Source organism: Ceratotherium simum, chromosome 20 (genome assembly GCF_057802395.1).
Source record: "Ceratotherium simum simum isolate JZ-2026a chromosome 20, ASM5780239v1, whole genome shotgun sequence".
NCBI classification, from domain to species: Eukaryota; Metazoa; Chordata; class Mammalia; order Perissodactyla; family Rhinocerotidae; genus Ceratotherium; species Ceratotherium simum.
The window spans coordinates 38,791,284-38,805,571 of record NC_141919.1 but is presented as its reverse complement, the minus strand read 5'-3'; the positions used below and the strand labels follow the sequence as shown (position 1 = coordinate 38,805,571).

The following is a 14,288-nucleotide window of genomic DNA, read 5'->3' as shown; positions in this document are numbered from 1 at the left end:
TGCAAGGAAGAAAAAGCACTGCTCAGACTAATGGAGGTCCTATCAAAAGAACACAGGAACTAGCTTGGAGAGTCTCCCATTGGCCAAACTGGCAACAATTTCAGCATCAAAATGAATGACAGTAATGGATAATAACACATAAATTTTTTAAGCCTTGAGTCCATATTGATATCATAAAATAAATGAATGAAGGGAAGAGAAGGAAAGGAAGGCTCTTCACAATACAATGCCAACTAATAAACATAGAAGGAATGATGGAAAACCATTTTACAATCATTATAGTATTCAGATGCAAGCAAGAATTATCAATGGATGCTAAAAGCACTGGGTAGATGCTGATTGGAAATAGGATATTTATACAATCTGGAAGTCTTTCCCCAGAAATATTAACAATTACAAAGGAATAAAATGTATCATCAGAGAAATCTGATGGCCACCACTTTAACCATGTAGTCAAAGTTAACATCCTAATAATTGGTCAAACTGATATTATGTGCTTCCTGATGTGATGCACTAAGAAGGACACCACATTAGCTATGTAGTATTCCTGACAAAAATGCACAGCCTTAATCTAATTATGAGGGATTAGGCAAACTCAAACTAAAGGGCTGAATTCTTAAAAAAAAAAAAAAAAGTCAATATAGGGAAAGGGGAAAAAAGTCCAAGGTACTGTTCCAGGTCAAAGGAGATCAAAATCTGAGCATCAAAATGAGTGACAACAAGGGGCCACCCCGTGGTGTAGTGGTTAAGTGTGCACACTACGTTGCTGGCGGCCCGGGTTCGGATCCCAGGTGCACACCAACGCACCGCTTGTCAGGCCATGCTGGCGGCATCCCATATAAAGTGGAAGAAGATGGGCACAGATGTTAGCCCAGGGCCAGTCTTCCTCAGCAAAAAGAGGAGGATTGGCATGGATGTTAGCTCAGGGCTGATCTTCCTCACAAAAAAACAAAAAAAAATGAGTGACAACAAGGGGTTGGCCCTGTGGCATAGTGGTTAAGTTTGGTGCATTCTACTTCAGGCAGCCCCGATTCACAGGTTCAGATCCCGGGCACAGACCTAAACCACTCGTCAGCCATGCTGTGACAGCAACCCACACACAAAATAGAGGAAGACTGGCACAGACGTTAGCTCAGGGCTAATCTTCCTCAAGCCAAAAAAAAAAAAAAAAAAAAAGAGGAAGATTGGCAACTGATGTTAGCTCACGGTGAATCTTCCTCAGCAAAATAATGAGTGGAAAATCTCCAAACACCTGGAAATTAAACACACTTTTAAATAATTCATGGTTCAAGAGGAATTTTAAAGAAATTACAAAATATTTTGAACTGAACAAAAAGAAAAGGACATACCAAAATGTGTGGGATGCAGTTAAAGCAGTGCTTACAGGGAAATATATAGCATTAAGTACTTATTAGGAAAAAAAGCAAGCTCTCAAATTAATAATCTAAGCTTCGATCTTAAGAAACTAGAAAAAGAACATCAAAATAAACCCAAAAAAAGCAGAAGGAAGAAAATAATAAAGATAGAAAAAGAAATAAACTGTCCCTATTTGCACACATGACTGTCTATGTAATCTACCAAATAAATGACAACTAAATACAATGAGTGATCCTAGAAGGGATCTGGGAACAGAAAAACAAAAAACTGCTATAAAGTATAGTATTGGAAAATTTTCAGTGTAGACTATATATTAGATAATTTTGCAACAAAGCTAATTTTCCTAATGTGATCATTGTATTGTTGTGTAAGAGAATGTCCTTGTTCTTAGAAAATACATGCTAAACTTATTCTCAAATGGTTTAATCAAAAAATAATAATATGCATAGAGAGAGAGCACTAACATGGCAAAACGTTAACAACTGGTAAATCTAAGCGAAAAGCATAATGGGAGCTCATTAAAATATCCTTACAACTTTTCTAAAGGTTTGAATTTTTTTTTAAATAAAAAGGTTTTTAAAAAGCAGTTCCTGGGGCTGGTCCGGTGACGTGGTGGGTAAGTTCACACACTCCACTTGGTGACCCGGAGTTTGCAGAAACAGATCCACAATTAAAGAGAGTTCAACACTCCTCACTCAGTAATTCATAGAACAGGTATACAGCAAATCAGTAAGAATACATAAAATTTGAAGAATGCTATCAACTAACTTGACATAATTGATACTTACAGAACACTCTACCCAACAACAGCAAAACAGACACTCTTTTCAAGAACACACAGAAAATTTACCAAGATAAACCATATGCTAGCCCATAAACCAAGCCCGGAAATATTTTAAAGAATTAAATCATAGAGTACGTGTTCTCTGACCACAATGGAATTAACTTTGGAATCAATAACAGAAATATAGCTTATAAAATTCTCCAAGTATTTAAAAATTAAACAACACTCTTCTAAATAATCCATAGATCAAAGAAGAAATCACACGAGAAGTTAGAAAATATTTTTAACTGAAGGAAAATAACAGAAATCAACTTGTGAAATACAGCTACAGCAGTGTTTAGAAGGAAATTTACAGCTTTAAACCCTTGTCTTAAAAAAGAGGAAAGTTTTTAAATCAATCATCTAAGTGTTCACCTTAAGATACTAGAAAAAAAGCGTATTAAACCAAGAGAAAGTAGAGGAAAAAAGTTAAAAGAGCAAAAATCAGTAAAATTGAAAATGGACATGTAACAGAATAAAAATCGATACCTCTAAATTAAGAAAAAAGCGAGAGGCAGGCATTACTAACATGAGGAATGAAAGAAGATACATCTGGGCCGGCCCAGTGGCTTAGCGGTTAAGTGCACGCGCTCTGCTGCTGGCGGCCCGGGTTCGGATCCTGGGCGCGCACCGACGCACCGCTTCTCCGGCCATGCCGAGGCCGCGTCCCACATACAGCAACTAGAAGGATGTGCAACTATGACATACAACTATCTACTGGGGCTTTGGGGGGAAAAAAAACAAATAAATAAAAAATCTTAAAAAAAAAAAGAAAGAAGATACATCATTACAGATCCTTTAAACATTAAAAAAAAGAGAATACTATTATAAACACTTTCATGCCAATAAATTCAATAACTTAGATGAAATGGACAAATTATTTTTTTCCTTTTTTTTTTCCTGAGGAAGATTCGCCCTGAGCTAGCATCCATTGCCAGTCTTCCTCTTTTTTTGCTTGAGGAAGATCAGCTCTGAGCTAACATCTGTGCCAATCTTCCTCTATTTTGCACGTGGGTAGCCACTACAGCATGGCTGAGGGGTGGTGTAGGTTGGCGCCCAGGATTCAAACCTGTACACCTGGGCCGCTGAAGCAGAGCGCGCTGAACTCAACCACTACGCCACGGGGCCAGCCCTGAAATGGACAAATTCTTTAGAAGACACAAATTACCAAAACTGACATAAGCAGAAACAGGATTGCCAGCAACCACCAGAAATAAGAAGAGGCAAGGAAGGATTCTTTCCCAGAGTCTTCAGAGGAAGTATGTCCCAACCCACACCTTTGATTTAAGACTTCTAGTTTCCAAGGGCCGCCCCGTGGCTTAGCGGTTAAGTGCGCCGGCTCTGCTACTGGCGACCCGGGGTTCGCATCCCGGGCGCGCACCCACGCACTGCTTCTCTGGCCATGCTGAGGCCGCGTCCCACATACAGCAACTAGAAGGATGTGCAACTATGACATACAAGCATCTACTGGGGCTTTGGGGAGAAAAGAGGGAAAAAAAGGAGGAGGATTGGCATGGATGTCAGCTCAGGGCTGATCTTCCTCGCAAAAAAAAAAAGACTTCTAGTTTCCAGAAGTGAAAGAGAATAAATTTCTCTTGCTTTAAACCACACGGTTTGTGGCAATTTGTTACGGCAGCCCCAGGGAAACTACTACGTATGTGAATAATATTTCGGACGTAGTGGAATAAAAAAATATATTAAATTTAACATCACTTGTTACTTCTTAGTGTGGAGCTACTAGAAAATTTTATATTACATATGTAGCTTACATTATATTTCTAGCAAATAGCACTCAGCTAGGTAGTGGCAATAAGGCAAGAAAAAGCAAAAGGTATACTGATTGGAAACGGAGAAGCAAAACTGGCTTTCTCTGCAGACATTATAACTGTATATGAAGAAAATCCTAAGGAATCTACATAAAAGCTGCTAGAAGTGAAAACAGAATTTAGTAACGTAACAGAATACAAAGGCACTATATGAAAGAATCAATTGTATTTTTATATACTATTAATAAACAATTGGAAAAAGAAATTTAAAAATACAGTATCACTGACAATAGACAGCATCAAAAAACATGAAATACTTATGAATAAATTGAACGAAATATGTGCAAGACCTAAAAAATGAAAACTATAAATACACTGTAGAGAAAACTAAAGAGATCTAAATAAATGGAGAGATATGCCATGTTAAAGTATTGGAAGACTCAATAGTATTAAGATATCAATTCTCCCCATAAGGCTTTTTGTAGAAACTGACAAGCTTATTTTACAATTTATATGAAAATGCTACAAATCTAAAATAACCAAAATAATTTTGAAAAAAGACAATGTTGGAGGACATTCACTACCTGATTGCAAGGCTTGCTATAATAGTCATAAAGACAATATAGTGTTGATATAAGGATAGACATACAGACCAATGAAACAGAAAGAGACCAGAAATAGACCCACACTTACAAAAAATGAAAAGGAGTTAGATTGCATATAACTTCCAAACTAGTAAAGGGGGAAGAGGGGAGCAGGAGGGAGGGCAAGTAGGAAAGAAGGGAGGAAGGGAAGAAGGAAATTCTACAGAATAAAATAACAAGGTGCTATCAGAATAGCTGATCTCCTAACTAGCCAGTGTGATCAGGAGAGACCTCTCAGAAGAAGTAACATGTAAATGGAATAGTATATGAGGGGCTCTAAAGGAAAGAACCTGAAAGTAGGCTGGTGTGATAGGTGCACAGCAGGCAAGGAGATAAGGCTAAAGAGACAGGGCTTTCAAGCCAGAGGAAAATATATAACAGTTCTCAATTCTATCCATTTTTTCTCATCCCTACTGCTGCTGTTCTCAATGCTCACCTAGATGCCTTCAAGATCTTATAGCTGATGAACCTGCAGTCTCACTCCAGCTGCTCCCCCAAATTCATCCCTCACAATAGAACCAAAGATATTTAACAGCTTAAAATCATTAAAGGGCTCCCTGTTCCTCACAAGGTAGGGTCTTAATTTCTTATTTGACTCTTAAGACCCTTCATGACATAGCCCCTACTTACTCCCCACTTAAACTATCTCTAATCCACACCAAACACAGTTAGGTATTTCCCTCTGCTCCTATAGCATCGTTTGCTCTATTGTAGATTTGTCGTGTTGTAGTTATGGTGCTTATTTATAAGACTGTTAATCCTACTAGCCTTTAATGTTCCGACTGTATGTTATTCACCTTTTTATCCCTAGCAGAAAGCATAGTACCTATGTAATAGATACTTTATTCCATAATTAAAACAGACTCATAACATTTTACGTTCAGTATCTAAGCATCCCTAAATTAAGAAATAAATGAACTGCACATACACAATAAAAAAACTAGATTCAAGGAATCCTTTAAAATATTTCAAAGATATTTTAAAATTCTATAAAATGACTCTTCTAAAAGTCAAAAGATTATGAATCTAGATTTGTAAATATTAGGTTTGGATGCAATAAGGTACACTAAGAAACATGTATGCCCCACAATATTACTGTAAGTATTAAGAATCTTATAAGACTATTACTTATTATATTGTAAAAGTAAAATTGACAGAAACTTGTAGCAGGGAGTATTATGAATTTATGTTTTGATTCCTACTCAAGGAATTCAAGTCACACATGCGCATCTACAGTTTTTCACCTTGCTTTAATTCAGTTCTCAAATACTATATTATTGGCGCCCTAAGGATCCACTACAAAGGAAGTACTTCAAAGAATGTTTACTTTTTCAAAAGTTTAAAAAGAAATTTGGCTTGGACCATCATATTAGCAAGATGATTTCATTATAGCATTATTTTAAGAGTAAAAAAGTGGAACTACTAAAAGGTTAAAAAGATAGGAAAATGGTTAGATAAACTGTGGCAGTAAAACTTTGGACTACTACAAAACCATAAAATAACAGTAATATGCAGCACCAGGGAAAACATGTTATGTCTAAAAAGACAATTAGATGAACGTTAACCACAGAATTATAAACAAGTATAGAGAGGATTAGTATATTATACTAATTAATATATTATGCAAGTACAATAGAATTGTACAGAAAAACGTATTTGTAAGATAGGTGAGAATTAAATTTTTTTTCCTTTTGAATTTCCTTTAATCATGTTATATTCTTTTCCAATACATGCTTTTCATATACCACATTAAGCTCAACTACACTTATATGTATTATGTACTGACCTAAGCAGAAAAATTTTTAAGTTTATAAACTACCTAACTTCTTCTCACGAAATAAAAACTTTTAAATTTCAAATAATAAAATTATCTGATTTTGGAATTTCCTACAATGATACTAAAGACCTACTATTTTACACCAGCTGTACTATTTAAAACTCTTTCCCCAAGTTCTAACTCTTATAAAGTAATCTCCAATTCCAACAAAGCATCCCATTACTACAAGTCTGTCAAACTGACAATCTGAAAGAGGAGGTACAAATTGTGGCACCAGCATAGAGAAGATAAAATTTTAATCCATATTATTATGAAAGCTTATTTGCTCTTACTAAGTTGCAGTAAGTATATTATATTGGAAATTCAAATTATAACAAATTCCATTTTTGCAAATCAGAAAGACCAAATGAGACAACCTGCCTCTGACTCAGCAGCTTTCTTTTTTACTTTACAACCTGTGCTTAAGTTGCAAGGATAAGACTGAAATCTAACTTTCAAACTGAGCAGCAAAGCCAATGCAAAATCAATGTCTGTCTTGGCAGAAAACTCCATTCAAGAGATGAGATGTTTTGGGTTTTTTTTTAGGAAGATTGGCCCTGGGCTAACATCTGCTGTGAATCTTCCTCTTTTTTTTCTCCCCAAGGCCCCAGTACATAGTTGTGTATCATAGTTGTAGAGTTGTACCTCTTCTCTACCAGAAGCTGCCTCAGCATGGGTCAATGAACGGTGAGTAAGTCCACGCCCAGGATCGGAACCGGCCAACCCAGGGCCGCCGAAGCGGAACGCACGAACTTAACCGCTAAGCCACCGAGATGTTTTGGTCTTAACCGGCAGATACATAAAGAGCAAAGGTGCCTTGTTGGGTTATTATTTATCATGCAAAATCCCTTGTGTATAGCTACAAATTAGCTTTTACTGCAGATACTCAACACGTTTCTTTATATAGAGAGCAACTCAACCAAATAACCTTCCAAGTCTGGCACCACGAATTGTTACAGCCTACACACCACTGCAGTTCCTTGTAATTTAAAACATTTGCCTTTTAAGAACAGTCTCCACGTACCAACTCTTCTGCCAATTTCCTCAGCTGAAAAGCTCGAGTTTATACTACAAAATACTATATTTACTCTCAACAACAGAATGCACGCATTTACAAATTATACAAGAGTAAATTACTCCAATATACAACTTCAACATTTCCAACATCATAACTTTTCTATTATCCAAATTAACAAGTCTGAACGGTACCACACAAAGTGATGTACTATGGCCAAAATCAACCCACATATTAGTTCACTAAAATCATTAATATAAAAGATCAGATTCCTAATCCCAATGAACTCTTTTGCAAAATGGCCACAGGAGATACCAATGACGGGAAAGTGTGAATTGAGTTTGCCACTACTAGAGAAATAAGTCAAAACAAGCCCACATGAGAGGCAGATCATCCTCATGAATACAAGTCTAAGTTGATATCTGAGTTCCCAGTCTCACACCAAGAAGGCAGTTTACCAACTATTTAACAGTACTACAAAGAACAAGGCAGAAAATAAAATATAGGAGGTTTTTTTCACGGTTATATTGATCAAGAACAGGTATCCTTGAATGCTCAGAGATGAAGTTTTTCTTTGCAACTAGTTTTGCTCTTATCACGTGTACACAGAAAATCACACGACACTCTGCATTTCAGATAGCTTAATACACATGATCACCTCAAATCAAATATTTATTGAGAACTCAGCGACTTAGCCCTAACATTCTCCCCTATCTTACTATACCCTTCACCTTCTAAACCGGGGACCAGAAGGGAAGACCTACTCCTATCGTAAATTGGGGTCTAGAGAGAAAGCCTTAACGCGGTTTTGCACACAATTAAGCAGGCTCAGTAAATCAATTTCCCAGACCACAATGCTTGACAATCTCTCGGAGGCAAAAACACAGACAGCTGAGTGTTTATTACTGGAGATGACACTTTCCCTTACATTTCCACACGTAACTTTGGTAACTGCCCTAAATTTTCCCGTGTGAAACAAAAACACATAATTGGGGGCGGGGGGTACTATTTAAAAAGTGGGTCATTCCTTATTTGTTCTGATGCGGCAGTCTTTGGGAGGGAAAAGGTCTATGAAGCAGAAAAAGGGAAGAAAAAAAGGACATGACAGCATCCTCAGTGCAGAAAAGTTACAGCTCTTTATAAGAGTCAGCACTAGGGGCTCATTAGTTGGTTTTATTTGTGTTTAGTCACTCGGAGTTGAATGGAACCTACCTTCCTAAAAGTTATTCCCAACAAAGAAGCCCTGAGGATCCGCCACTCTAAGGCAGAGGAGGAAATGCCCTCAATTCACCTGCGACACCTGCCCGGGCACTCGGTTCTCCCCCCTCCCTGTCTCCCGATCCTTTTCGAGACCGTGGGCCCTAGCTCTCCGCCGGCTCTGCCCCAATCCCCCTCGGGGACCCCTGATCCCCACCCCCGCCCCACCCTGCCCCCACCAGGCGGTCCCGAGGGCCCGGACCCCTGGCGCTTCCACGCGAGCGGCACTCAGGAGCCCGAGCGGCGGCGCGGGGAGGCCCTTCCTGGCGCAGCCTCTCCCCTATCACACCCTGCAGGCTCCGGGGACTCCCCGCCCCCGGAAACCGCGGAGAAACTAGGCCAGGAATGCCAGCCCCGGCCACCCTCCGCCTCCTCGGCGACCCCCCGCAGGCCGGCCATCGGAACTCAGCCCGCCGAGTTGCTACCTGCCCGGCGCCCTCCCTGCCCGGGGGCGCGGGCCTGGCGGAGGCGCGGCGCAGGGTTCCTCCGCGAAAGGCCCTCCACCGCAGACTCACCTGCCGCCCGCTCCTTCAGCGCTACCCGAACACAGCCCCTTCCAGGGGCATGAAAGCGCTGGCTTCGCGGCCTGGGCGCCCTCGGCAGGGCGAGGCGGGGGACTCACTCCAGCGCCCGCCGCCGCCGCCGCCGCCACGGCCCGATCTGCGCCTGCGCCGCCTCACGGACTCGGTCTCGAGGGGCGCTGCATGCAGTGAGGGGTAACGGCCGGGAGCGCGAGCTCGCGCCGGCGCCCGGCTCACGCGAGGCCGGCTGTGCGGACGGCGGGTCGCCTAGGAGCTGCCCGCGGCACGGCCGCCTCAACAGCTGACGGCCATGTTTCTGTTCCCTTTTTCTTTTTTTTTCTCCCCCTCTTTCCGCCCTTTCCACAGAACAGCACTTTCCTTCCCCCCTCCCTCTCCCTTTCCTACTGCGGGGGCGGGTGGAAAAGGGCGTGGGGGAGGGGTGGAGAAGGGAGGGCGCGAGGGCGGGGCTTCAGTCAAGCTCCGCCCCCGGGGAGGGAAGAGGCCGCGCAGCCACCGCTCCCTCCCCCGCCTCCCGCCGCGACCCCCTGCGGGACTCGGGGTTCGAGTCCTCCTGGCCTGCGAGCCCCACCTCCGCGTCCGCGCGGCCGGTCCCGAGGAGACACGGAGCTGAGGAGCAAGGGCCCGGGGCGCTGCTCTGCACCCCTGCCTGCGGGGCGCGGGCTCGAGGTGTGGTGCGGGTTTATTGCCGTGCCCTCGGGCAGGTGCCCGCTGCGCCTCTCGGGTCTTTCAAACACGGGCAAAGTGACGCCGAGTCCCTCAAAGTCACTGAGGAGAGTGCCGAGAGGGATGCAGGTCTCTGGACGAGAAGTTTCCTTCCCAGGGTGGGAGTTGGAATTCCCACACATAACTGGGGGTCTCTGGAAAGAAACCCGCTGACCCGCGCTCCCCGAAGTCCCTTCCAGGCTGCAGCGCCCAGTGTCGCTACCTCGGCCGCGATGTCGCGGGATGGGAACTCCGAATGTGGAAATCGCTTGTTTAAATAATCAGTCCTCTCCTGCCTCCCAAGTAAGTGTAGCCTCGTTCTCAACAACCGACGCGTGCATAGTCGTTTGGCCTTCATGCAAATTTTGCGAGATATTTTTGACAACGTTTTGAAGTTATTATAGTGAGAAAGAATAACAACTAGTTATTCAGGAAGAAGCAAGTGGTTTGAAACAAATTAGAAATTTTTACTTCCTGGCCAAAAAAATTGGTGAGTGACTTCACAGATTACATGGCAGGTGATTATTGGAACCAGTAAGATTTGTGCATATCTGATAAGTATTCACATAGATAATGATCATTCTCTGAGAATTATTCTCTCCTTGTTTAATCTATATTTTTGCCAGAAGTACGAGATTAGACCTCCGTCATGAAGGCCCCGTTGTCAATTTACTTCTAAAGTTTATTGCATATATGGATAATTTGAATTTTGTAGCCAATAGCAGAAACTATTTTCCTAACCACGTTAGCAGTCACAGTTGATTCAGTAGAAATTCACAGCAGTAGAAATAAGCCTTATTTAGTAATAGTTTGGAGTCAGTTTGAGCCCAGTGGAAACCAATGTTTGACATTGACAATCTGGACAGAAGTTTAAAAAGGAACTAGTAATTCAAAATTTAGCTTGTAGACTTCTTGTCCTTCCTTTTTCAAGGGCTAATTAATTAATAGTTTAAAAACATCGAATATAGACAAGATGTCTTAATGGGTACATTTCATTAACACTCATAGAGTGAAAGTTTTTTCATCTTTTCCTGGTTTTTTGCACCCACAGAAATGAAAAATGGAAGCCAGTATATCTCTTCCATTTGATTGACACATTCCTCTCAATTTGCAATGTAAGATTTAAGAGTTTCTTTAATTTTTTTGACTATTTTAATTGTCCTATAGCTTTACCATAGATTGTCATTGCCATTTTCTACCCAAAATTTCAGAGAATGAACTTGTATGTTTTGGGCCTAATTTTTTGTCTAAAGGAGCTGTTCTTAGGTCTGAAAGTCCTTGATTCAGCAGCCTTCTCAACTGCACTCTTAAGTGCGCAATTTGACTGTCTAAAAAGTGGGAGAGGAGCTGGAGAGCTCACTAACAACATAATTGTTATAATTGTTATAGTATCACAGCTTCAGTTCAACCTGTAGAAATACAACAATGCTTAGAAGAATCACTCAGCCCTTTGAAAAGGGGAATATGGACATCTGACTGAGCATGATCACTCTCTGCAGATTTCTGTGGATCAGTTGGATGGAAATGTTGAAAATTTTCTTAAAATAAGCAAGATATTTTTGGCAGCCATTTCCTGGGCTGCAGCATGCCATGTTATTTTCATCTTCCTATTTATTCTCTTCAAAAACTTCTAAACATTGCTCTTTCAAAGGAATATTCAAAGACCTTTATACCTCTATACTTTTTATTTATTTATTTTTTTGTGTGTGAGGAAGATCAGCCCTGAGCTAACATCCATGCCAATCCTCCTCCTTTTTTCCCTTTTTCTCCCAAAGCCCCAGTAGGTAGTTTTATGTCATAGTTGCACATCCTTCTAGTTGCTGTATGTGGGACACTGCCTCAGCATGGCCGGACAATCGGTGAGTCGGTGTGCGCTGGGATCTGAACCCGGGCCGCCAGTAGCGGAGCGCGCGAACTTCACCGCTAAGCCACGGGGCCGGCCCTATACTTTTTATCTGTTTTATTCAATTCCATGTTTAACAGAAGCATTATAAATCTAATAGTTTAATCTGATTATTGTAATTAGTTATTTTTGTGATTTCTTAATGTCTGAATTCCATACTAGACTGTAAGCTCTGTGAGAGCAGGGTTTACATATGTCACATCTGTGTATTCACATGTCATATTCTCTTCTAGATCCCCAGTACCTAGCAGAGTAACCAATATATGATAGGCCCTCAAAAAATATTTGATGAATGACTGAAATAAATCAGTCTATGATTCCCTCACTTTCTTCTGCTCTATCCTTAGGCAAGTTACTTAATTTTCATCATCTGTAAAGTGGGTAAAATGATATTCATAAGAAGTAAGATCATTTGGGTTTTTTTTTAAAGATTTTATTTATTTATTTTTCCCCCCAAAGCCCCAGTAGATAGTTGTATGTCATAACTGCACATCCTTCTAGTTGATGTATGTGGGACGCAGCCTCAGCGTGGCCGGAGAAGCGGTGCGTCGGTGCGCGCCCGGGATCCGAACCCGGCCCGCCAGCAGCGGAGCGCGCACACTTAACCACTAAGCCACAGGGACGGCCCCAAGATCATTTGTTAATTTACAATAAGCTATAACTATCAGTTCAGTAATCAATACTTGGCACCTGTGATGGGCACCATCTCATTGTAGCTGGTTTATGCCCTTGTGCATCCTCTTCCATTGAGTGTGGGGTGGACTTACTGACTGGCTTCTGACACACAGAACACGCCAGAAGTGATGAGATGTCTCTAACAATGTGAGGTTATGAAAAACACTGTGGCTTCAGCTGTGGATTCTCTCTCCTTGTCCTCTTGGCTTGCTCACTCTGGGGGAAGCCAGCTGCCGTGTCATCAGGCAGCCCTGTGAGTGAGTTCAGAAGTGGATCCTCGCCAAGTTGAGCCTTGTGATGACTGCAGCCACAGCCAGCGCCTTGATTGAAGTCTCCTGACAGACCTGAGCTGGAATCATTGAGCTAAGCTGCTCCTGGAGTCTTTATTAACAGAAACTATGTGATAATAATTAATATTTCTTGTTTCCAGCTGAAAAATTTGGGGGTAATTTGTTACACAGCAATAGATAACTAATACAGCACAGTAATACCTGGAAGATAGCAAGTGGTCATTAATGGTAATTCTTCCTTGGCTGAGTATAACTGGGTTCAGCATGTGATACTTAGTATCCTGTAATGCTGAGTTTACTGATAGTATTTACAGTTGCAGTAAGAGAAGGTCTCCAGAAAAAGTGGAAAGACTGACTTTATCTGATCTGTTATTTTTGCACTCTTTGCTCTAAGAGAAGTCATTAAAATGTATCTCATATAATGTCTAGGATTTGCTTCGAAATAATGCAGTGGGGCAGGAGGGTGAGTAAGTAGGGGGTTAGGTAAAACAACATTGGACGTATGTTGAAGTGGAGCTATTGGTACTTGAAGATTCCTTATGTTGTTCTCTACTTTTTATGTCTTTTTGAAGTTGTTTTAAGTATTTCATGGAATTGTAAGTTTGGAGCTGAGGAGAGTCTGTAGAGATCATCTGTTCTAATTAACTCATTTGATAGATGGGGAAATTAAAGCCCAGCAAAGTTTATTGATTTACCTAGAGTCTCCCAGTCTCAGTTTTGATGATTTCATAATTGAGGAGAAAATACTCAATTCATAGCTCTTCATTTTCCCGAACAGAATAACTTGCTCCAGATTTCCTAGGATAGCTTCCACAGCATGAAAATATGAGCCTGATCCCCACTTTCTGATGTATAATCCACCTGTTGTAGACTGGCAGGTTCTTTGGTTCCAGCCTCTCACTTATCAATTTTCAGAAACAGGGTTTGAAGGCCTGGTGATTCACAACAGCAGGCCACTCTTAGTTATTCTTTTAGCAAGAGTTTTAAGTAAGAATGACATCAGCAAACACTGGATCTGCTTTTGTCACATGATACCTAAATGACTCAGTGTGTTCTACTCTCCATAGGCAGCACTAGCATAGTTTTGTCTTTGTGCTGCACTCCAGTATCTTATCTGGCTGGGGACTCTGTCTCAGCATTATCAGAATGGGCGCATCTAGAGTCTTTTGGAGTTACTCAGCACATTCTTTCCAGCTTTCTTTTCCAGGCCTACAGGCCAGACATGGCTGAACTAGGAGTGGGAAGGATTGGCACAAGGCTCTTGGTCTCGAGTCAGAGGCGAGTGAGTGATCCTGAGAACAATGTCCTAACAGATCATAAAGAAGAATAGGGATTAGCAGAGGGAGAAAAACAGCAAGAAATAATGGGTAGAGAGGTTGAGCAGGAAGATAGTCTATATGAATATCTGAGACACAAGACCTGCTGCCCATGGCTGACTTGTATGGGATCCCTACAATATTTTACGTGGAGGGCCTCCA

The 14,288-nt window shown here is 41.4% G+C and overlaps 2 protein-coding genes across 4 annotated transcripts in view; one reads left to right on the top strand and one right to left on the bottom strand.

Moving 5' to 3' along the window:
• The window catches only part of DENND4C (DENN domain containing 4C), a 110,348-nt gene extending 100,774 nt beyond the window's left edge, over window positions 1-9,574 (bottom strand). For 2 of the 3 annotated variants that reach the window (XM_014792387.2, XM_004436772.3), the window contains exon 1: window positions 9,214-9,572. The gene's annotated coding sequence lies outside the window, so the exon portion shown is untranslated. Of the gene's footprint in view, window positions 1-9,213 lie in introns of all 3 variants that reach the window. The other variant, XM_087444669.1, reaches the window with a different exon arrangement.
• Window positions 9,575-9,902: 328 nt separating this feature from the next.
• Window positions 9,903-14,288, top strand: part of PLIN2 (perilipin 2) — a 96,706-nt gene continuing 92,320 nt past the window's right edge. The window contains exon 1 of the mRNA XM_087444663.1: window positions 9,903-10,245. Within this exon, the coding sequence (XP_087300789.1) occupies window positions 10,186-10,245 (60 nt within the window). The 5' untranslated portion in view covers window positions 9,903-10,185. The remainder of the gene's footprint in view (window positions 10,246-14,288) is intronic.